Here is a 23,301-nt window from a genome sequence, read left to right on the forward strand (position 1 = left end):
GGTGCTGCTGGTGGAAGATGGAAAGATGGAAGCTGTTGCCGTCATCTTGCTTCCTGTCTCTTGGGCCTGGCTGTGCACACAGAATGAATTAACAAGATTGACAGAAGTTCATTGTGCCTAAAATGGCTTTTCAGTCAATTGTGGTGCTTAAAAGGCTAGTTTTGCTTTTAATTCCGTGTAATTAGTGGGTTCTTCATGTCTTGGAATTTAGTAATAGTGCATAAGTCCTAACTTTTGTCCGTTTGATTGGTTGGAGGTTTTTTATTTATATCCTTTGTACAATTTTTAATAATTATAAAATATCTGGAAATATTGGTCACATTTTTATGATTACATATTCTGGAGATAAATTCACAGGTGGAATGATTCAGTGTCTTGCTGTTACTATAATTTCAAAATTATTGGTTTGGATGTTTATAATTTTGACCAGTTTTAGTTTGAATTAATTTCTAATTGCAGGAAGAGACACTTTTCACAAAGTGCAACAGTTTGGCTTTTTCTGAGAGTTCTGCTACATTTAGCATAGTTGTATTGAGTTGTATTGTCTTTGAGGCACCAAATGATGGAAATGCATGGAAAACCGTAGAGGTGAATAGAGGTTGCCAATGGGCACAAATACTGTAGGTGAACTGAAGAATCAGAATTTACATTAAAAGAAAATTATTTAAATAGAATTTAGTTTGTACTGCTAAATACAAAATATTGTATGATACTTTTCTTCTTCAATGCAAAAATATTTACACAATGCTGCACAAGTTATGTCTGAAGAATTTATGGAGGTTTTTGTGGTTTATCCCCTGAAATACATCAATGAATTTGGAAGTATATTATTATGTTTGAGCTCATTTAACTTTAGCAGAAATAAATATTAGCAATCTTTGACCTTAAGATCCTTAATGATTTTTTTTTTTATTATTTTTCCTTACCCCTCCAGGTTTGCAGCTAAGACTGTGCACAGTGGGTCACTGATGCTAGTCACAGTGGAACTGAAGGAGAGCTCTACAGCACAGCTCGTCATAAACACCGAGAAAACTGTGATTGGTTCTGTTCTGCTGCGGGAGCTGAAGCTTGTCCTGTCCCAGGGGTAACCTGCTTACATCTGGACTTCAGAATCTGGCACAGAACAAAAGTGCCTGGCATCCACTACTGCTGCCTTTCATTTATAATAATAGCCCTTCCATCTGGCAGTGGGGGAAGAATACACTCTTGACATTCTTGTCTTCTGCTTTAGAATGCTAGTGTGTATCTATCATGTATGCAAGTCCTTTCTTTTTTTTTTGCTTGCTAACCAAAGAACATGTATTTTACTGTCTGTTATCTGTGCTTTTAAAGGTATTTCCCATTTGTTCTACTCTAGTTCTTCCCTCTCTGTTCCCTTCCCCCACTACCTTTCTTCCCCATCAGTGCCCCCCACTCCCCCCAAAGTGCACAAATATTAGATAATAAAGTTCAAGGGAAATCACACGGCTTGAAAACTGAGTTCAAATGGCAGGTAGGTTCCAGCAACAAGTTTGTGGTTCAGAGAAGTTTTGTTACATAAATGTAAAAATTCAGTAAGAACAGTAAAATGGTGTTTTCTTTCTAGAAATGCTTGTAAACCTGAACTCCTCTATTAAGAACACTGTTCCTGCTTACTGTCTGTTTCTCAAATATTTTGTTAAGATGCCAATAAAGTAGTGCTATGAGCAGAGGCTCCCTTGTCTTGTTTTGGTAGAGAACTGATAACAGAGATTGCCAGTATTATGTATACCAGGTTAACTAAAGTAGATGCAAATAAGAGTGGACACTACATACACATCAGCAAACAACTCTTATGGAGGCAGCCAGTTTTTGTGCTCCTATGGTAGTTTTCTGCATGCAGATAGTATTAAACTAAATACTGATTATTAGACCATTGTGGCAAATACTGTCATCTAGTTTAATAAATAGTTCAGATCTTTGCTTCAAATTTGTTTTTTGAACTAGATTAAAACATCTCCCACCTACAGGACTTGAGGCAAAGAGAAATTCATAGCCCTATCAACTGAAATAGGCCTGATAAGACAAACAGCTGTGCAACCTTTGTTTTATCCAGTTTTCTGCTTGTAGCTTGAGTGTCACTGATTTTGACCTTCCCTTCGCATTCTGGTTACATGGTTCAGACTGAAGATGCTGATCTTTTTAATTTCTTATTAGTTCTCCTCACTTCCAAAATGGCTTTTCCCAGTAACTCATGGCTCTGCTACAGAGAAGATATTTGGATAGGTGTAACCTTGCTCTGTCACCAGGACCCTTCCATGGTTCTTTGATGCTAAGTGGTGCTGTTCTAGTTTAGGATGGTACAAAATGGTGCTTCATCAGAAATGTTGCATTACTGCACACTCCTTCTAAATTCTTCCAAAATTTTCCACTAAAATTCAGTAGAACTATAAGGAGGCTCAAATGTGTAGCAGAACTTATTGGCAAATTCTGAAGAGGGGTTGGATATTTAAGTTGCACTTCTGTGAGAAATGTAGTTCTACAGTGTGCCAGCGCCTAATATATACTAGTACTTCTCAGAAAAAGAAAGAAGAATCTTATGCCCTCAACAGAAGTGTACATATTCTTAATCAATGTTTACATTATTTTCTGAAGTCCTAATCCTGCAATAAGCTTTTTATTGAATTACTTTTCAAGTTGATATAAAAGTTATTCACACAGATGAAAAATGAATCACTGTAGAAATTACTGTCATCTCAGAGAGGATGCAGATTGGTCTAGATGGTATTTGATGTTAAGACCCAGTGAGAAGGTCATGAGGGAAAAGGTGCAGAAACATGCTTCCTGAGAAAAGGCTGGACTGCGAAAACTTCAGCCTTGTTTGTAAAGGAGAAAACAAATAAGAATTGCTTCTCATACCACAGTACAAATCAAAGAAAAGTGCATTCATGCTATGTAAATCGCACACATTGCTGAGTAACTTCTACCTCCCTGGAGTACTTAACACAGTTTAGCATTGAAGCCCAGAAACGTGCATAGTAAGGATAGCTGGGTAGTTTCTGGTATTAATTTACATTTTTCAACACTCTGTGACTTTGTCTAGTGGTTTAATAACTCTTGGTATGGGTCTTTGGCTGATTATAGAATCATAGAACGGTTTGGCTTGGGAGGGGACCTTGAAGATTACTAGTTCCAACACCCATGCTACGGACAGGGACAGATTTCACTAGACCAGGTTGCTCAGAGCCCCATCCAACCTGGCTTTGAACACTCCCAGGGGATGGAACACTCACAACTTCCTGGGCAACCGGTTCCAGTGCCTCATCACCCTCACACTATAGAATTTTTTACTAATATCTAGTCTAAATCTACTCTCTTTCAATTGAAACCCATTCCCCCTTGTCTTGTCACTGCATGCCCTTGTAAATAGTCTTACCCCATCTTCCTTCACATACTGGAAGGCTGCAATTAGGTCACCCCTAAGCCTTCTCTTTTCCAGGCTGAACAATCCCAGTTCTCTCAGCCTTTCCTCATAGGAGAGGTGCTCCAGCCCTCTGATCAACTTGGTGGCCTTCCTTTGGACTCACTTCAACAGGTCAGTGTCCTTCCTGTTCTGGGGACCCCAGAGCTGGATGCAGTGCTCTGGGGTCTCACCAGAGCAGAGTAGAGGGGTGGAATCCTCTCCCTTGACCTGCTGCCCACACTGCTTTTGATGCAGCCCAGGATACAATTGGCTTTCTGGGCTGTGAGTGCACATTGCTGGGTCATGTTCAGCCTCTCATCCACCAGCACCCCCGAGTCCTTCTCGGTGGGGCTGCTCTCCACCTGTTCATCCCCCAGCTTGGATTGATACCAGGACTGCTCTGATCCAGGTGCAGCTCCTTGCACTTGGTCTCACTAAACCTCCTAAAATTCCCGTGATCCCTCCCCTAGAGCTTGTCCAGGTCCCAGTGGATGGCATCCTGTCCTTCAGGTGTGTCAGCTGCACCACTCAGCTTGGTGCATCCTCAAATTTGCTGAGGGTGCATTTGATCCCTCTGTGTCATTCATGAAGATATTAAATAACACTGGTCCCCTTGAGGGACACCACTTGTCACTGATGCCCATTGGGACTCTGAGCCATTGGCCACTACCCTCTGGATGTGACCATTCAACCACTTTCTTATCCATCTAACAGTCCACTCGTCAAATCCATCTCCAATTTAGAGAGAAGGATGTTGTGGGGGACTGTGTCAAAGGTTTTACAGAAGTCCAGACAAATGACATCTTCCCTTGTCCTCTGATGTTGTCACTCTGTCCTAGAAGGCCTAGAAGGCCACCAGGTTGGTCAGGCAGGACTTGCCCTTGGTGAAGCTGTGCTGGCTGTCTCATATCACCTCTCTGTCCTTCATGTGCCCTAGCACAGGTTCCAGGAAGATCTGTTGCATGATCTTCCCAGGCACAGAGGTGAGGCTGACAGGGTGGTAGTTTCAGGGTCCTCCTTTCTACCCTTTTTAAAGATGGGTATGATGTTTCCCTTTTTCCAGTCACCTGGGACTTCCCCCTGACTGCCATGACATTTCAAATATCATGGAGAGTGGCTTGGCAACTACATCAGCCACTTCCTTCAGGACTCTGAGGTGTATTTCATCAGGTCCCATAGACCTGTGCACATTCCAGTTCCTCAGGTGGTCATGAACCTGATCCTGGTTTATGGTGGAAGGGACTTTTCTCTCCCAGTCCTCATCCTGTCATCCATCCACTGCAGCGATGTGGGAAGAAAGTTCACCATTGCAGACTGAGGTAAAAAAGTTTTCAGTACCTCAGTCTGTTCATTGTTACCTGTTCACCCACATTGTTTTTCAGAGGGGATATACCTTCTTTGACCTTCTTTTTCTGATTAACATACCTGTAAGAAACCCTTCCTGTTACTCTTTGCATCCCTTTCCAGGCATTTCCACTTTTGCCTTGGCCTTCCTCACTGCCTTCCTGCACAATTCTACTTCATCTCTATTCTCTTCCAAGGTTACTTGGCCTAATTTCCACTGCCTATTCATTTGCTTCTTGCCCTTTAGTTTGACCAGCAGGTCCCTACTCAGCCATGCAGATGTCCTGCCTGCCTTGCCCACTTCCTTGCTCCTGGGGATTATTAGCTCTTGTGCTTTATGGAAGACTTGTTAAAGACCTGCCAGCTCTGTCCCACTCCTTTCTTCCTGAGGGCTGTCTTTCAGGGGATCCCACTGACTATCTCCCTGAAGAGCTGGAAGTCTGCCTTCCTAAAGTTCAAGAGCCTGACTTTACTCCTTACCTGACCTATATTCCCCAAGTCTGCAAATTCCACCAATGCATGATCTCTGCAACCCAGACTACCTCCAGTCCTGACATCCCCAATTAGTTCACTTACACTGGTGACCATCAAGTCTAGTATCTCATTCCCTGGTAGGGCTATCTATCATCTGATTCAGGAAGTTATCCTCCATGCATTCCAGGAGTCTCCTGGATTGCCTGCATCAGAAGTACACCGTGCCACTTTCACAGCAGGTATTAGGGTGATTGAAGTCTCCCAGCAGGACAGGAGCCTGTGAACACGATCCCTTCTGTAGCTGGAACAGGAAGGCTTCATCTGCAGGCTCCCCTTGATCAGTCAGCCTGTTGCCTCAGTTTTCGACCGCCACAGGCTTTCGACCTGCTCATGGCTGTTCTTCAGAGACAGCTCTTCACACTTAATGTGTCTTGATGTTAAGGGCAACCCATTCGCCTCTCCTTCCTCTCCTGTGTGTTCTGAATAGTCCATAGCCATTGATAGCTGTGTTCTAATCATAGGATTTGTCCCAGCAAGTTTCAATAATGGCAAGAAGGTGATAACTTTGCAGCAGCACGGTGGCTTCCAACTGCTCCTGTTTGTTGCCCATGCTGTGTGCATTGGTGTAAAGGCACCTCAGCTGTGTTCTTGGCCATGTCACCTTCCTATAGAACAACCCTCAGTACCTTGGAGACATTTCCCTGGTGTCTCTGTGTTGGCTTCTGTTATCTCAGAAGTCCCTGGCTCAACTTTGTGAGACTGCAGGCATGTTCCAGCATGTCTAATGCCTCTTGAGTCACCTGCAGAGGGGCCTCACTAGCACCCTGTCCCTCAAACCTTTTCATACCATCCCACAGCTTGCCAGAGATAAGCCTGATATCACTCCCCTACCCCCTCACATCTGGTTTAATCAAGAAACTGGGTTCCCTAGAAGGCATGTGAGAGGATTCACCACAACCATAAACACCTTCAATGAGGTTAGTCCTTTGAGGACTAACCAATGAGGAGCAGTCAAGGAACGTCTTTTACTGCACTGGTTGGTATGACCTATTCCCCAGGAGGAAGCAATGGCACTTTGGACCCCATCCCCTGAGTCCTTTTGTTTAAAGCTTGTCTATCCAAACTGGTCAGCCTGCTGCCAAAGATTCTATTGCCCTGTTTAGACAGGTGGATCCCATTCCTCCCAAACAGGCTACAATCACTAAAGCACAACACATTGTCATAAAAGGCAAAACCTTCTCGACAGCACCAGCCTTGAAGCCAGATGCTGATCAGCACTATGCATCTGCTTCTGGCTGTTCTCATTTCTCTAACTGATAGGAGAGATGAGAAGATGACTTGGGCACTGATGTTTTTCACCTACCTTGCCTGGGCTTTATAGTCTCCCTTGATCCTGCCCATTTTTTGTCTTGTGGTATCATTGTACCCTCATGAAAAAGTACTATTCCATGCTCTTGACAAGCTGGGGTATCCTCTCAGCATCATAGCCCCTGGTGGGCAGCACAGCTCCCGTAACTCTCTGTCAGGCCAGCATGATGGTGAGCTTTGAAAATTTATGATGTTATTCCCCAAATAGCAGTTTGGAGAGAAACTTTACTATTTAAATATCTGTCTTTAAATAAAGTATCTCTGTGTGCATAAGGTTCAGCTCTTCAGGAACCTAAACAAAAGAATGTGTACATGTCTTACATGAACAGTGGAAGTTGCACTCAGTCATAATTGAGCCAGTAGCAGCAGTTGACAATAGTTTCTTGAATTTGCTATGTATCATTTTTGTTCACTTTCTTCCTTAATTTTCATCATTTATAGAGGCATATAGAGGTGGATGACTAGTCTAAAATGCAATCTAAAATTCACTTCAGAGTGATTTGCTTGTACCAGGTAGCAGCAGCTCCTACCTCTGTGGGCAGGCTATTCAGTCAGGAACTGCACACTGAGAAGCCACCACGTGGCTTCAGCAAGTATCTAAACCTGGGCAGCCTTGGAGCATTCGGGACACAGGAGCAAGGCTAAAGCATAGTATTGCAGGACTGGTAGGGTGGGTTTTGCTAAGATGGTTAGGGAGTTGTATGAAGGTCTAGTTTAAGGAGTGGGAGGTGAGGGTTATTTACTCAGGCAGTGTTCAAATGCAACTAAACCTGCAGAAACATAGGAAAAACAATAGCAACTACCAATTCACATATGTTATCATAAAGAGGAAATGGGGGTATAATTTTATTAATTCTCTCATGCCAAAGATAAGTAAGCCTCAGAAAGACTACAGTCTTTCTGGTCTAGTACAAGCTATAAAACTGATGCTGGCAATTATGAATTGAAGAATTATGCATCAAGAGTAAGGACAAATAGATTAGAAAGTTTTTGCATAATGAGAGTTTGACAGTTTAACTTTGCTTTCTGGTTGTTTCTACAGACAAATGTGTATTCCCCCTTGTGAAGAGTAAGGGGTTCCTTCTTTTTTTTTTTTTAATAACTGAATTTTCAAATTCAGTTATTCCAAAATAAGCCATTTTAAATGAGGTGCAAGGAAGAACTGTTATGTTACTATGTACGGCAGAATATAAGCATAGGCTTTATGCATGGCAGTCAAAATAGCATAATTTTTCCCACTTATTTTCCTTTGACATTTGATGATGTGATATAAAAGGATATTTTTTCCCTGCATACCCTGATTTAATTCTCATAATTAATTTCTAAAGAAAAATAACAGAAATAAAAAAGGGTCTAGAACTAGGAACAAAATAGTGGAAGATATAAACAGAATACTATATGAAAGGATAGTGGAAATAATGAAAGTGTTTTTGTAACAGGGGCATGATACAGTATAAGAAATAATGAATGACACAGAAAAGATAAATTGAGTTTTCCTGTTGATCTTTCCTACTAACTCAGGAACAAGGTGACATTCTGTAACATTTCCAAAGCAATATAAGTAAATTGGAGGAAGGCATTTACTTTCCCCTCCACCCTGTTTTTTTAAAAACAACATGTACTTAAGTTCTGGTCATCCACTGTCACGAGATAGTATGATATTTACTAAAACAGGAACAAAACTGGAAATGTACTTTAATAAAGAAATATACAGATATATATTGGATAGGATACAAAAAACCAAAATATCTAAATTCTCTTGATCTGAGCCTTGCATAATTGCTGATATATGGTGATAGGGTGAAATCCTTTTGTACACTTTGCTTTGCAATGGCCCATTACCATAAGTAGTGTTAATTCTCTTTTGAAAATATTCAAATACTGATCTGTCTAGTTTTGCATACAATGTCTTATGTACTTGAATTAATTCAAAGCACTTAAATGCCCTAACATGGATTCTGGTAAGCAATGTACAGGTAAGTCGAATCTTCCCAAGCCCTCACTGACTTTCAGTGTGTTCCTGAAACAAGCATATAAGGATTGGATTCCGTTCTCTTTTTTGTCAGTTTATCTTTCTCCCCTTCCATGTGTTTTTGTTTCTTTAACATAAAGTGTGCAGTTGTTTAACACTTATGTGTTATATTAAAGGTTTTGTGGTACAAAAACCATGCTTTGCTGTGTTTACACAGGTGGTTTGATTGCTGATAAGAGTGTTTGTGTATAACTCTGATAAAAGCAATAATTCTGCTGTCTTCCTCTTAGCTGGTATACTCGTGCTTTATGTAGCACAGTCCAGTGAACCTGTATGGAGGAGACTGTGAATGCCACTACATTACCAGTCCCACAGGTATCTGGTTGTTCTTCAGAAGGTACAAGGTGAACTACTCTTCAGTTGCTGGTAACTGAGCCTCTGCTGTGACCGTACTACCCTGAATTCTGATCCACTTATATTCTTGTGTACATTCTGGTGCATGTACCTTTATCTTGCCAGACAGGCAAGATACAGATTGCCCAGAGATGTGGATGCCCCGTCCCTGGAAGTGTTCAGGGCCAGGTTGGATGGGGCCCTGAGAAGCCTGACCTAGTGAGTGGCATCCTGTAGCAGGGAGGATTGGAACTACGTGGTCTTTAAGGTCCCTTTCAACCCAAACCACTCTGTGAATCTATGATCTTCATAAATAGCACTACTCTGAACTCCTGTTTTTTCACTGTACGTGTATAAGAGAGAGGACAAAAGTGAGTTTTACTGGCTTCCACCACTGCTTTTCCAGTCCTCTCCAGGTCTCAATCTGGTCTCATCCCACTCCTGGTGACTTGCCTCCTCCTTTGCCCACTTTGCCAGTTGTAGCTTTCAGAGAAGAGGGAAGGTAACTGCTCTTGACACTATCTCATGGAACATATGAGATATGTGGTGAGTCACCATCCACATCTGACTCAACGCAGATGTTGTTTTGATCCTTGATGGGAAGGATTTAGTCTAAGCCTTGCAAAACCACCTAACAAGTCACCTTTCTCATTCAGGAAAAAGTAAGAGCTGTTGGCACACTTGGGTCCTTCACACCCTTCTGCTCTGTAAAAATGCTGGTGAATTCTGAACATGTGGTGGGAAGGTGGTGGAAAGCGGTCTCTTGTACCAGCCATGTCTGGTAGCCATTCAGCCACAGCAAATGGCAGGTGGGTGAAGGAGCACTCTGGTGCTTCCAGCCACCCTGCAGAGCTTCAGCGTTGTCTCAGACTGTGGGACACCCACCAGCTTGGGCTTACAGCATAAGCCTGAGTCCAGTGTCTGGAACAGAGCAAGCAAGGGAAGTGCAGGGAAGGCAGCACTCTTAGGAAAGACAGAGTCAGCTCTTCTCCTTCTGCAACATATCTGCTGGGGGGAATTCTAGACTGAGAAGACTACAGCTGTCCAACAGCACCCTGTTGTGACAGCATCCACTCTTTGCAATCCTGGCAGACCCCAGCTGGAGCTCCATAAGGGGCAGCTGGCTCTGCCCTGGGTCACTGCAGAGCCCTTGATCTTCTAAACAGTGCCTGGGGGCTTGCTTGTATGTAATGGGGTACCTTGCTGCAGGGGACACTTCCCTCTTTTTACAGATCATGTTTAACATGCAGAATAATTTGATACTGCAGTATCTATTATATCCTACAATTTTCATTTTGATTTTACCCAATTTTTTATATTTGTGTGAGGATTTTTAGACATCTAGTTGCTCTGCATGTGCACCAGCAGTGCACAACGTGCCAGCATTTGCTGAATCCTGTTTGGAAAGTAAATGGTATGACTGAAATGTCAGTTGTGAAGGAGGTAGAAGAGAAGAAAGAATTACAAATCTAGTTATTTTTTAACTTTTTTCCAAAAAACAGCTATCCATCTCACTTGGTACCATTGATTCCTTCCTCAGCTGTCTCTCTGCACAGATTTGCAGATGTATCCTCTAAAGCAAACCAGTAGAATGGTTTGGGTTCAAAATCCTCATAATCTTTTCTGTGAGCCAATAGTGTTTTGGTAGGTTTTAGGGTTGGTTTTGGCAATCAGATAATTTCATTGATACGGTTTGGAGCGCAGCCCTCAGACATTTGGATTCAATTGCATCTAGGAGGGACTACACTGTAGTGAGGCAGAGCATATTGCCTTTCTGTTCCTCTTGCCCTTACTGTCTCAGCACTGTGCTAGAAAAGCACCAAAGTGGCTACTTTTATCAGAAAACAAAAAGGACATCTCTTTGATACTGATTTGAAAAGTAACTGTTCTGTTCCACATGAATCTGTGGGACTCTGCCAGCGCCCAGATTTGGGCAAAGTTAGTTGGTGTCTCAGCTTCACATAACTGAAAGTCATTCTGATTTCTGCACTGTGGTGTAATTGCTTAAAAAAACATGTTATTTGATGATTAAGATTCTGGAGTGAATTGTGTTCTTTTGGGTTCTTGCACTGTTTCTCCATCAGGGACTTGGTTTCAGTGGTGTGCAGCTGCTGGAGTTGATTTACAGTGCTGCGGCTGTGGCTAGTCATAAATAAATCCTCTTATATAGTTGTTATGAACACCTGTTAGATCATCTGTCAGCAAAGCGCTGTTCACATTTATCATGGTGCGGTAGTTATTTTACCTCAATCCATTTCCGACTGACTCGGCCTCCATCACTGGATTACTATTACCACACCATAATCGCTCGTTTCCACTCCATGTTACAACTTGCAGATAAAAGATTTCACTACTTGGCCAAATTTCATAAATAAAGGAGCAGTTCAGTGCAGTAAAAGTTTATTTTTGTCATCATTTGTCACCCCATTATTCTATAAATCAAATGGAATAGCGCTATTGCTAGCTCAGGCGTTGCTGTCAGCCCTAGGCATGGAAATGGTCCGTTTCTTCTTTTTAGATGAGATGACATGTCTTTCAGACTTAACTGGCTTACGGCTTTGTTTCACCCATTTTATTTTATCAGCCCTTCAGAAAAATCCTTGGGGACCAGAGAGACTAAAGAAGTAAAATGGAATCAGAAAACACAGTAAAACATGTTGCTTTAGCTGTGTTGTGTTCATTTCCCTCCCCCACAATCATTCATTTACAAACTCCTCTGCAAAAATAATGGATCTGGATATAAACAGCTCCTCAATGCATTTCCCAGCTTTGCGCAGATTTTATGGCTTATGTCAAACCTTGGGACTGAAAGGGCTCCAGAGAGGGTGCTACAAAGTCCTGCTAATGCTTTTGCTCCTAAATGGACTTCCAAACTGTTCGGGGATTGCATTGTAAGGTTGTGCTTTTGTTTCGAAGGTCTGTGCTGAAGACTTGCATTTTGGGGTCTGAATCATCTAATAATATTGTGCTGTGCCTTGCTATGCAGCTTCACAATGAAAACCTTCAGGGTTCAGGATATTCCCCCATGCTTTCCCAGGCCGAGCCTTCACAGAAGTGTTGTTTGCTGTTTGTTTTTTTCAATGATTTCCTAACTCTAGCTATAAAATTTGTTCCTGGGACATACTTTGATTTTTTGGCTCCACGTCTGTTGCAGATGCTTGGTGTTTTCTTGATTTATTGGGAAGTTAGTAGATGTATCTAAGACTAAATTTTGAAGAAAGCGATATTCCTTAGTTCAGAAAGAGCCAGATAGGATGATGATAAAGGGATGGGGTAATAGAAAAGGGTTTATAGTTGATATTATACTTCTGAGTTGGTTCTAATTCAAGTTACATTCTTCATAGTCATTATGTAGCTCATAAATTCAATAAAGTGTTTTACTATTACTATAAAAATGACAGGAGGGGGGTTTTATGTTGTAAGTTTCGTTAGTTGCTCTTTCTGTTTTATGTTGAAGTTCTCAGGCCATTATGTCATTAAACTCCTTGGAGTCTGAAGGGCTCAGACCCCTCTGTTCCTTATCACTGATGCAGCACCTGCTGTGGGGCAAAGGTCTGTTCTACCAGTCTCTGTCACCACCATCTTCCTTGCCAGTGACTCTCTTTGGTTCCATTTTGACCTTGTTTTTCATTCAGAAGTTCAGGTACCTGCCTTTGCAAAGAGGCAAGGAGAGTTTCAGTGTGGTTGCAGCCCCACTTTGGATTCTGAGCTCTGGACATCAGTTCTCAGCTCTGGCTGAGCTACTCATATGTGAAAATGGCTAAACCTTCTTACTGCAGTGGGTCTTGGGTAGCTGTGAGAAGATCCCGCTACCAAAGAGGAATGCTACACTATGGAAATAAAATTAATTTGGAGGGTTCATCCTCATGTTTTCCTTCCCAGAGACACTTGCTGTGACTTTTCTCTAACTGCTTTTGTTGTAAAATTATGATCTTGTCTTGACTTGAGATTCTTGTTCAGTTTGTCTGTGGGCAAATGCTTGCAAACATAGTCTTGTACATATGCTGGGAAGGTCTCTAAAGGCAAATCCAGTAGGATTTTTGCTTTTTCACTGATGGGGGGAAGGGGATTTTTGCAAAGGCAAAGAATTTCTATTATTTCTGCTTCATCAGAGGAAGGAGGCATTGAATATCTGACCCTGGAGCCTTTGCTTTCTCCAGATGTTTGTTTTGCACACAAATAATCTGCATGAAAACAGCAACTGCTAATTCAGTGGCCAAAGTGCATCAGGACCCTAATCTAAAACCTCCCAATCTATCCAGCTGTCTGGCATTTGCTATTATAGGGCACCAACAGAGAAATGAGGCTGTGGCTTTATCACTGCACCCTGGGTGACAACTTGATTTTCTGCTTTCACCGCAGGCAGCAGCAGCCCAACATGATGGGGCTGTTAATTTGTGCATTTCATGGTGTCTGTCAGGGGGCTGGGAGAGGAGGGTTTCAGGGGAAGGGAATGGAGCATGTCCCAGCCTCGGAAGCACCTGTCTGCATTGACGGCACAGAGCACTTCTTATTAGCGTGCAGGTCTCTAAATGCAGCCCCGGGATGACAGCCTGGCATTCCCAGCACCCACACAGTGTGACAGGCGCAGGCAGCCGGTCCCATTGTTTGCCCTTGATGAGCATGTCATTAATGGAAATGGAAGAAAGTGAGGGCCACATCAGCATTCAAATAGCCTCCATCCTCTCTGCCATTCAACTGCCTGGCTCAGGCGGCTGCAGGTTTCCTTCTGCAGCTCCACTTACACGTTTTCACAGATTTATTCCCATTGCATAAAAATCCCCTCCATGCAGCTCTGGCCCTATGCCCTCCCATTCCCCTCACATGCACAAACATGTTCTCCAGTAACATCTGATCCACCAAAAATAAAGTGGATGTTCTTCCCTTCCTCCGTCTTTTGAGAATTGCTTAAGTACCATTGCCAAATACTTGCTCTTTACAACCCAGGAAATGGAAGGTGCTATTTATTTAAACTTGAAGCATCAAGCAAGGGCCTGATGTATTGTTTGTAATGTTCTTGTTTGCTCAAAAGCTTGCTTGTCTGGGTGACCTGTTTCTCTGTAATATATTGCAATATATTTGTTTTGGAACATTTCACCTGGTAGGTATGGAGTAAGAGGATTGCAGGCAGAAGGAGAAATAACTAAAAAATCCATATGCCTCCTTAATGACAGTCTCACTGAAAACATGATTAAAGTCATGCTGTTCTCCCTGAAAACCCTTTTTCAAAGTTCTGTGACTTAACGATAGACGGCCCATGGATACCTGGAGACAAATACCCATCTTGTTGGGCTACACCACCTTAGGCTATCAGTACCCCTCTGACCTCACATGTACCATGTGAGCTCTTTGAGGGCAGGTGGTGTGTTTGTCTTCTGGTTTTTCATGGCACAGTCCACAGCAGGATGCAGGTTGATGATTAGTGCTCCTGAGCAGACCAACAAAACAAATAACACCATATCATAATTCAGCTGATATGGAGCATGTACCTTGGGCACACTGGCATCTGGCCAGATCTTAAATGTATGTTTTTGTGCTTTAGTTTTGTGTTAGTCTGTTTCCGTAATAATACAATTAGTGCTCACAGGGGAGGCTATTGACACTACCACCAGGATCAGTTTGCTCTTTGCTGTATTTCCAAATTGTTCTCATTACACATCCAACTTGCAGGTTGGATGTGGTACCCCTTGCCTTTCATCTGCTCTTGTCTTCTCCAACCAGTGATTTAGCCTCAAAGATGAAGTTCTCTCCACTAATAAAAGGCTGGAGCCAAAAATGAATGAACACTGCTGGATGATTTCCAAACCTTGGAACATTTTGTATCCCTGTTTAACCTCAAGAGACATCAGAGAAAGCGAGCCCAGAGATTTTGCATCAGTCAGTTCCAAAACAGATACCGCAGGACTAAATAGCAGGAGCAGAGCTGTTACAAAACATTTTGGTAAGCAAAACTACTGCAAAAACACTGTCCTTCTGTGCTTCCACTCCTGCCAGCACTGTTCTGGACTCAAAAGTCCTCCTGAGATGTTATAAGTTTAGGTCTTGGGTGTCTTTCCCCTAAAAAGTGCTTCTCTTCCACTGGTGACTGTGGGACCTGCCCAAGCATTCTGCTCTCTGCAGCTTGGGTCCTGGCACCAGTGCAGTAGTGGCATCCATCTGGTTTTGGCTGTGATCTCTGAGGCCAGGATGGTGAAATATTTCGGTTTCCTCTTAGGTGCCAAAGGTATATCCCAGCATGATGACCTGATGCAACCAAGGCTGCATTCTCTTGCCCTGGCTCCTACTGTTTCCTCTGCTCTTCCTTCTTTTGCTAACCAGTTTGAACTGCACAAAACAGCTTGGGTCTTGCCTTTCTGTACTTTGTGCAATAGCACTCTGCTTTCAGTAGGAGCCTCTAGGTGCTGCTGTAATATAAATAATAATTATCTCTAATTAAACTAATTAAACGAGGGCAGTTAAAGCTGAGTGAGACCACAAGAAGAAACCTGTAAGTTCTCTTGTTTATAATAATTGGCATTATTTCTGCATATTTTAATAATTCAACAAATTCTAGAAACTGCATTTTATCAGGTTGCCTTGACCTCAAAAAAAAAAAAAGGAATTTTTTTTCCATTGTTTCCACTGGCAAACAACCAAAGACCAGTCTTTCTTCACCAGAAATACCTCTAGAAATGGCTGTAAGGATTTGCTGAATATTTTAAAATTAAAGTCAACTGTGGCATTACAACAAGTGAAGTACCCTCTTCCCAGGTCACAGCCCCAAGCAACATCCAAATCAAATAAGGGGGCAAGTGGCTTACCTAGAAGGAGTAGAAAATTCTCAAAACTGATACATTGAAACGTTGTGTTCAAGAAACCACAATGCTACAATCTTCAATATTAGTGAAGGAGTATTTTATGTGGCAACCTTCTGAAACATCATCTTGCAAAATATACATAGAAGGGACCACAGAAATAAGTTTTAAAAAAATTCTAAATCTACTCTGGAGGAATTGACTACTATTCTGCTTTTAAAGCTAAGCCCCCATAATTTTAAAAGTAATTCAGAAAATGTGACGGATACGCACCTAATGTGGCACCAGAAGGTAGAACTGACAAATGGAGAACAGACTTCCACAGAAAGTTTATGGGATACGTTTTCAGAAGCAATGAGTAATTTTAAATGCATCATATGTTACTGGAGCCTATAGACAGCACCCAATTTTCTCAATGTCCTCTGAGAAGCAATACCCCAGCCCGTCTTCATTTGGACACCATAAAAGCTGAGATAAATGGAAAATCTGTACCCAATGGCTTACAGGTAGGGAAAGTCATCTGACTGCAAGCTTGGTCAGGAATGTCATTATCTCAAGCAGACTTTATCTGCTTGAGGTGAGAGTGTACTGCTCCATTTGTATCACCTTGGTTTGTCATGGAGCCATTCATATTGTGCTTTGCTGCTTGGGCCTCCTATGAATTCAGTGGAGATCAGAAGCCATCCATTTATTTTCTTTGAGTTTGAACACGATTTTGTCTTTGGCTATGCATTTAGAGATTTTGTGTATAACATCTGAAGTGCAGTTCCGGATTTGTCATTTAGGGAGCAGATCTGTTTGCATGCACATGCATACAAGTGCACATAAAACAGTGCACCATGAGTGAGAGGGCAGTTTCACAATCAGTATGTAATTTTTTAACTTACCAGTCTTGTATGCTTTATTCTTCAGGGAAGATATCACTTTCCCTGTGCATATGATATCACGAAGATTACAGTTTTGTGATACAGAGGTTATACCACTCCTTCACAGAGGGTAATATAAGAGACTTTAGGTAAAATGCAAACTGTTGCAATACCTAAAAGACCGTTGGGAAGATGGAGCAATAGTTTGTTCTCTGTGTTAAAGATGAAGAGGTAGTAACGTAGCAAGGCTCAGTTTAGGCACAGGAAAGCTACCTGACACTAGGGACGCTGCAGCCACAGACCAGGCTGGCTGGAGAGGTTCCAAAGGCTCCAGAACTAGAAATCGTTACATGTTAAGTAAATAATCTGTCAGGATAACATACAGTTTCAGGTTACAGACAAGATGATGTCCAGTCCTTTTTTCTTCTGTGGATGTGTAAGGAATATTTAAACTCTAGTTGATCTTTCATCCTATATGCTCCTTGCTTAAGTGTATGTACTTGGACTCTGTCTCTTGGGGAGAAAAAATGGTTTGCTCAGTTACTTTCTGCTTTGCTCTTTCCTGAACTCCCATCTCCTGGCCAAGTGCCTGCCTTTCTTTTGTTCTGGTCTGTGAAGTGGTCAAACGCACAATTATGAAGATGTGGAATTGCATATATTTTAAATTAAGATTACCCACTTTCCAATACTCAGATTATTGCTACATCAACTATTATTTTTTATACTACTAAATGCTGTCAGCTCCTGCCTTTTCAGAGGAAGAACACAATTCTGCAGTGGATCTGTGTAGCACAATATCTGCCTATTTTGCTTTCCAAAAATATATACTTCTCAGGAGGTATAAAAGCTTTCTAATGAAAAATTAAGCAGTAGCATAACACCATCTTCACACTACTTTTGCTGATTCACATATAATTCTCTGTTATTATATTCCATCATAAGTCTCTTGACAACATCTATGTTCTGCCTTACTTTCTTAGAGTCCTATTGTCAAAGCAGTTCTTTATAGCTTGGCCCCCTTTTTGATCGCTTCAGCTTTTCTCTGCACTTTTCCATTCAAAAATTTGTGGTTTGTTTACCAAGCACTGGATTTGGTATGTTTGAAGCAAACAACACATAAAACCTGCTCTTTTTTTTAAAGAATCAGGCAGGCACTACAATTTATGTTGCATTTTTCAAAGTATATCTTTTAACCATGAAGAAAGTTTGGGGCTGAATTTCCAGTGTCCTTTTAATGTTGTCGTTTTTTAATAGACTTTATCTTTGCCTTCAATTTTCATAATGTTTGAAGCACCTTCATTCATCTTTTCTTACCATTTTTTCCTTCTGGAATTCTAATAGCTGTAAGCAGAGTTTTCAAGGGAGTCTCACTTCATTGCTCCACTTCTGAAGGCAACCCCTTGGACCGAGTTGCAGAGCAGAAGAGAAAGGAAAAGATAAAAGCCATTACCAGTGCAATGCTCCCAGCAGCCTTCTCAGTGGAAATGTGCTGCTTCCCAGCACCTGAACATAAAAACATAGTGAGCACTGGTGAGACTGGTAAGGTGCTGCAATATCTGAGTTCACCTCTTAAGGGGACAGCACAGTTGTGTTTATTGAAAATACATCCTTTATTCCTCTTCTTGTGCTTTGAAGTGAAAGTTGCTGTATGGTGCTTCATTTCAGCTGTATTTAGTTAATGGGATTATGTGGGCCCACCAAGCCACTCCGACACTTCCCTCCTCAACTGAACAGAATATAACAAAAGGCTCATGGGTCAAGATAAGAAAAGGGAGAGATCACTGACCGATTACCATCATGGGCAAAAATAACTCAACTTGGGGAAAACAGTTTCATTTTTTGCAAGCAGATCACAGTAGGATAATGAGATAATGAGAAATAAAACCAAATCTTAAAAGACCTTCCCCCACCACTCTTTTCTTCCTGGGTTCAACTTCATCCTCATTTCTCTTCCTCCTCCTGCCAGCAGCACAGGTGAATGAGGAATACAGGCTGTAGTCAGTTCAACACACTTTGTCTTTGCTGTTTCTTCCTCTTCACACTCTTTCCCTGCTTCATTGTGGGATCACTCCCTTGGAAAATGGTCCTACACACACTTCTCCAATGTTAGTCCTTCTTATGTGCTGCAGTTCTTCATGAACTGCTCCAGCGTAGGTCCCTTCCATGGGGTGCAGTCCTTCAGGAAGAGGCTGCTCCAACATGGGTCCCCCATGGGGTCACAACTCCTGCCAGCAACCCTGCTCCAGAATGGGTTCTTCTCCACAAGGCCCCAGGTCCTACCAGGAGCCTGCTTCACCATGAGCTTCCCACAGGGTCACAGATTTTTCAGAGTCATCCACCTGCCTCAGAAGACTGCATGAAGTCTTCCATGGGCTGCAAGTGGATCTGTGCTCTACCATGGACCTCCATGGGCTGCCAGGGCTCAACTGCCTCACCATGGTCTGCACCACAAGCTGCAAGGGAATCTCTGCTTTGGTGCCCAGGGCACCTGCCTCTCCTTGTTCTGCACTGACCTCGGTGTCTACAGAGCTGTTCCTCTCACATATTCTCACTCTTCTCTTGGGCTGCAGTTGCTGTTGTGCAGGGTTTTTTCCACCTTCTTAAGCATGTTATGCTAGAGGTGCTACTACAGTGGCTGATGGGCAGGGCCTTGGTCAGTGGTGGGTCTCAGATATGTCTCAGAGATGACTGGCATGGGCTTTTTTAGACATAGAGCTTTCTCACAGTTCCTCACAGAAGCCACCCCTCTAGACCTCTGCTATGAAAACCTTGCCACCCAAACCCAATCAAATTTGGTGAAAAGTTCTGGCTTTTTCTCATGTACCTGCACACCCCCTCTAGATTCATATGTTTTCTTTGTGTTCTAACAGAAATTACTACCATTTTGACTACATTCTTGCTAGTACAGGTATGGAAGAGCCTATCAGACTGAGGTGATATGATTATGGCACAGTATCCAAACATGGCAAAGAGAATAAGCAGCTTTAGGACCTCAGCCCTCAACACTGAAAAATTTTCAAAGTGATCACTAAACAAATCTCAATCAGAAATTAAATGTCTTCACTGCCTTTAATTTTAAAGAAAAATAGTATGTGTTGTTCAGACATCTGTACTGTATTTACAGTGCTCTGTACTTCCCATATCACATGGCCCTAGCTGTGAGAAAAGATACTTTCTCCATTTGTATTTACAGTCAAGATATTAGCTGTATTTTGACATATTTGAATATACACATATATATATATTAGGAGTTTTATAGTGCTTTTGTTGAATTTTAAATAAAAGGTATCATGCCTTTTGCATACAATACAGGATCCTTTCACATTATACCTCCCTTTTGTCATCTCACGGGCAGCAGAAGTTTTGTCTCAAACTGTGTGTAAAACATACAGTCAGGGAAGTGTGGTGGGTTTTTTAGCACACATGTGTGGAAGATTGATTCCATAAGAAGGTGGAGGTCCTTTTTATTAATACATATATCCCCTGTCAAACTCATCCAGGTAGGTGCTTTGGAACTGGGAAAGCTTTGACCTACTCACCATTTTGTCGGTATGATTTTTGGAGCTGCTTTGCTGTTCACTTCTTATAAAAAACAGAGAAACCGACACACACTTGTCAACACAATCTTGTCATGAGGAAGACTTCTGGAAGCCCACCGGGGGCTCTTGTGCTGCAGGTCATTTAGTATGGCTTTCTGTCTCATATCATTGGTATTTTCCATGTTTTGTGAATAAGTGAGCAACAGATTTGCCTGTTTCTTCTGGGTTTTTGCATTATTTAAATACTAAAGGCATGTGAAAACATCTTCCTTTTTTTTAAGAAGAGTACATGTTTGAATGTAAACTAAACATATCGTTTCTTTCAGAATACATATATATATATATATAATATTACCCTCCTCTTTGTATTGGTTTTGTTTCACTGACCATAGTCTAGTATTTTGACAGTATAGCTGGTATTTATTTTTAATGAAGTGCACTTCTGTTCTTTCACTGCTTACCAACACTTTAATTTGAGAAGTTGTTTTTGCTAGCCCTGCAAGTATCCAATGTTCTTTGCAAAGTCAAGTCCATTTCCTGCAATAACCTTGCTTTGACCTGTTATCAGTTATATCATAAATTATTCAGTCTCTAATTGGTTCATCTTTTAACTACAAATTCACATGACTTAGCTTTATTACATAGGTCTGTGACAAGCTGGTGTGGATCAAAGTAGTCTCACATTTTTGAGGAACTTTCTTTAGTGGCTTGTAATTCCCTCTGTTCTATCGCTAGAATACATTGTTATAGTTATTAATATTAGGGTTTTAGATATACTGTTGTCATTCCCAGAGGTCTCAATTGTGTTTTAGGCCTCATCATGTGAAAGTCTTTTCAAAATCTGATAAGAGTTCAGCATGGAAAACTTGAGTGTAGCAGCACAGAGGATTTTCACTTCTCCAGTTATTGTACTCTGTTTTCTTGGAAAATCTGAAGATGCTGTAGCTTCGAAATCCCATTTGCCAGATCTTAACCAAACGAAGGCATGAAGTTTGCTTGGTATCTACCAAAAATATGGTGTAATACTGTAACAAGTAACTAGCATAGGCCATGCACATCGGTGGTAAAAGGCTAGATGCTGTCTCTGATCCCTTGTTATTTTAACATAAGACAAGGTCACAGCACCTGTTTTCACTATGAAATGGACATCTAAACTAGACAAAAACCCTAAAGAGGAGAAATTTCAAGATAGTTTATAACCCAGGCCAGTAGTCAAATATAACCATTTGCAGTAAATGTGCATCGGAACTGGACAGCTAGAAAGGACTTGCCTCTCTCCCACGGTCTCCATAGAGAATTGGGCTTTTTTAAAGACACAAAGAGAGAAATTGTTGTCTTTTTCCATGCAGAACATTATATTATTCGCTATGCTAATATTTTTCCTGTTAGTAAGATTCCTACCCTTTATTCAGACGCATGGCCAGGTCTCTAAGGGCTGCTCAGGATGCATCTCAAAAAGGGAGAAAGAGTCTTATCCTTGATGCAGCCACCACCTAAAACAATGCTTGAAGGAGAATAGCTATTCAGTCAGCCCAAGTATCCATTCATATTGCATAGGGCTTGTTGTTCTGCAGTCTCTCATCTTCCCATTAATTAATGGTGAAAATGCATATAACTAGGAAAACAGCAAACATAAGCAGGGAATTAATTTATTTTTCATAAATAGAGATTGCCTCATCAGTAGAAAAGCAAAGACTTGAAGTGTCTCTTCATGTTCCAATTTTTGTTCTGAAAGCTGCCTGTTTCGTTGCTTTCTCATCTCTTCTATTTAAACCAAACAACAATCATTTGATTATAACATCAAAAAAAAGATCTTGTGGCTAAGGAAGAAAGTACTTTGGAGAGAGATTCAGGTTCAGCAGCTGGAAACTAGGGGAAAAAAATGGAACTGCACCAGTCTAATTGGTTTTGGTATAGAACAAAATTAGCTGAAGCCAAAGAGCAGTAAAATGCACTCACCTTTATTGCAAGCATTTGAAGCAGTGCTAAATGGTATGGGGGGGAAAAATCTGCTCTTTGCTCATGGCACAGGGTGTATATTAGAAAATAAAAATTGGTTGTGGAAACAACAATTGAATTGTGTGAAGTGCTTTGCCGGGATTCCAGGAATGGTGGCTTTAATGAGGCCCTACATTTAACAAATGCTAAAGCAGTTCTTAAATGAGATTTAATAGGATATTTTCATCTTCTTTCAGCTCTTTGTTCTCTAACACGTAGGTACCCCAGAGTGCACACATTTAATTTAAGCAAGTTTGACACAATTCCTCTCCTGTACCTGATGGATATGCTACTAAACATAAAACAGCTCCCTATCAGATCCTCACACAAGAAATCAGTGGCCTTCAATTCAAATCAGAGATCTCTTTACTTCTTGTGCTCTGCATTACAGAAAAGGATTTTAATTAGCAAGAGACACTGTTCTCACTGCCCATGAAATGCAATTGAATCCTAATTTCTTAACCACACTTAAGAGTAATTAATTATTGGGAAAAAATATTTAACAAGCCACTGCTGACCAGAATTAGGAATATGACCTGTGACCGTACAGTACATATCTGATGAGCTTTGTACTTTAGTTTGTGAAGCAAACAAACTTAACACTGGTTTGAATTCAAAGCTGTGTCCCTTGAAAAGCAGGGAACAGATACAATGGTGCCAGTGAGTTGTCTTTCTCAGAGATACACTGAATCTTTAGGAATTGTTTCAAGTTTTACTCTGCTTTGCTCTTCTGAAGGGACAATGCGGCATATCTGAGGCACAGATGAGCCATCACCTTAACAGTTACCAAAAAAGTGAAATTTACCATTAGAGGAAGTGCTGCTGTAACACTGGTGAGACAGGACTATTGCATCCTCATGTTTCAGGCCTTCTTGATCTTGTACAGGTAAGCAAAAATGTGCGAAGAATAACCTCTGTTACATTTTGATCCACTTAGAGAGCCTAACAAAAATAATTTTTTTAACACTTGAAAACAGAGTCTAGAAGAAGGGGTGTTGGTATGGTGTTTTGTTTTGGTTTGTTTGTTTGTTTTTTTTCCTTTTTTGCTTAACAATGTTATTGGTTGCTTTTGGTCTTTCTGAAACAAGACATGAGTATAAAGTGACAGGAAAATAATTTTGTGGTCTCATGT

The 23,301-nt window shown here is 41.4% G+C and overlaps 1 protein-coding gene across 3 annotated transcripts in view; it reads left to right on the plus strand.

Annotated features, from left to right (window-relative positions):
• AP3B1 (adaptor related protein complex 3 subunit beta 1) overlaps nucleotides 1-1,688 on the plus strand; it is a 151,516-nt gene extending 149,828 nt beyond the window's left edge. For all 3 annotated transcript variants that reach the window (XM_027634754.1, XM_027634752.1, XM_027634753.1), the window contains exon 27: nucleotides 935-1,688. In XM_027634754.1, the coding sequence (XP_027490555.1) occupies nucleotides 935-1,088 (154 nt within the window). In that variant the 3' untranslated portion in view covers nucleotides 1,089-1,688. The remainder of the gene's footprint in view (nucleotides 1-934) is intronic.
• The last annotated feature ends 21,613 nt before the right edge of the window (nucleotides 1,689-23,301 follow it).

Source organism: Corapipo altera, unplaced genomic scaffold (assembly GCF_003945725.1).
Source record: "Corapipo altera isolate COAL_440 unplaced genomic scaffold, ASM394572v1 61411, whole genome shotgun sequence".
NCBI lineage: Eukaryota > Metazoa > Chordata > Aves > Passeriformes > Pipridae > Corapipo > Corapipo altera.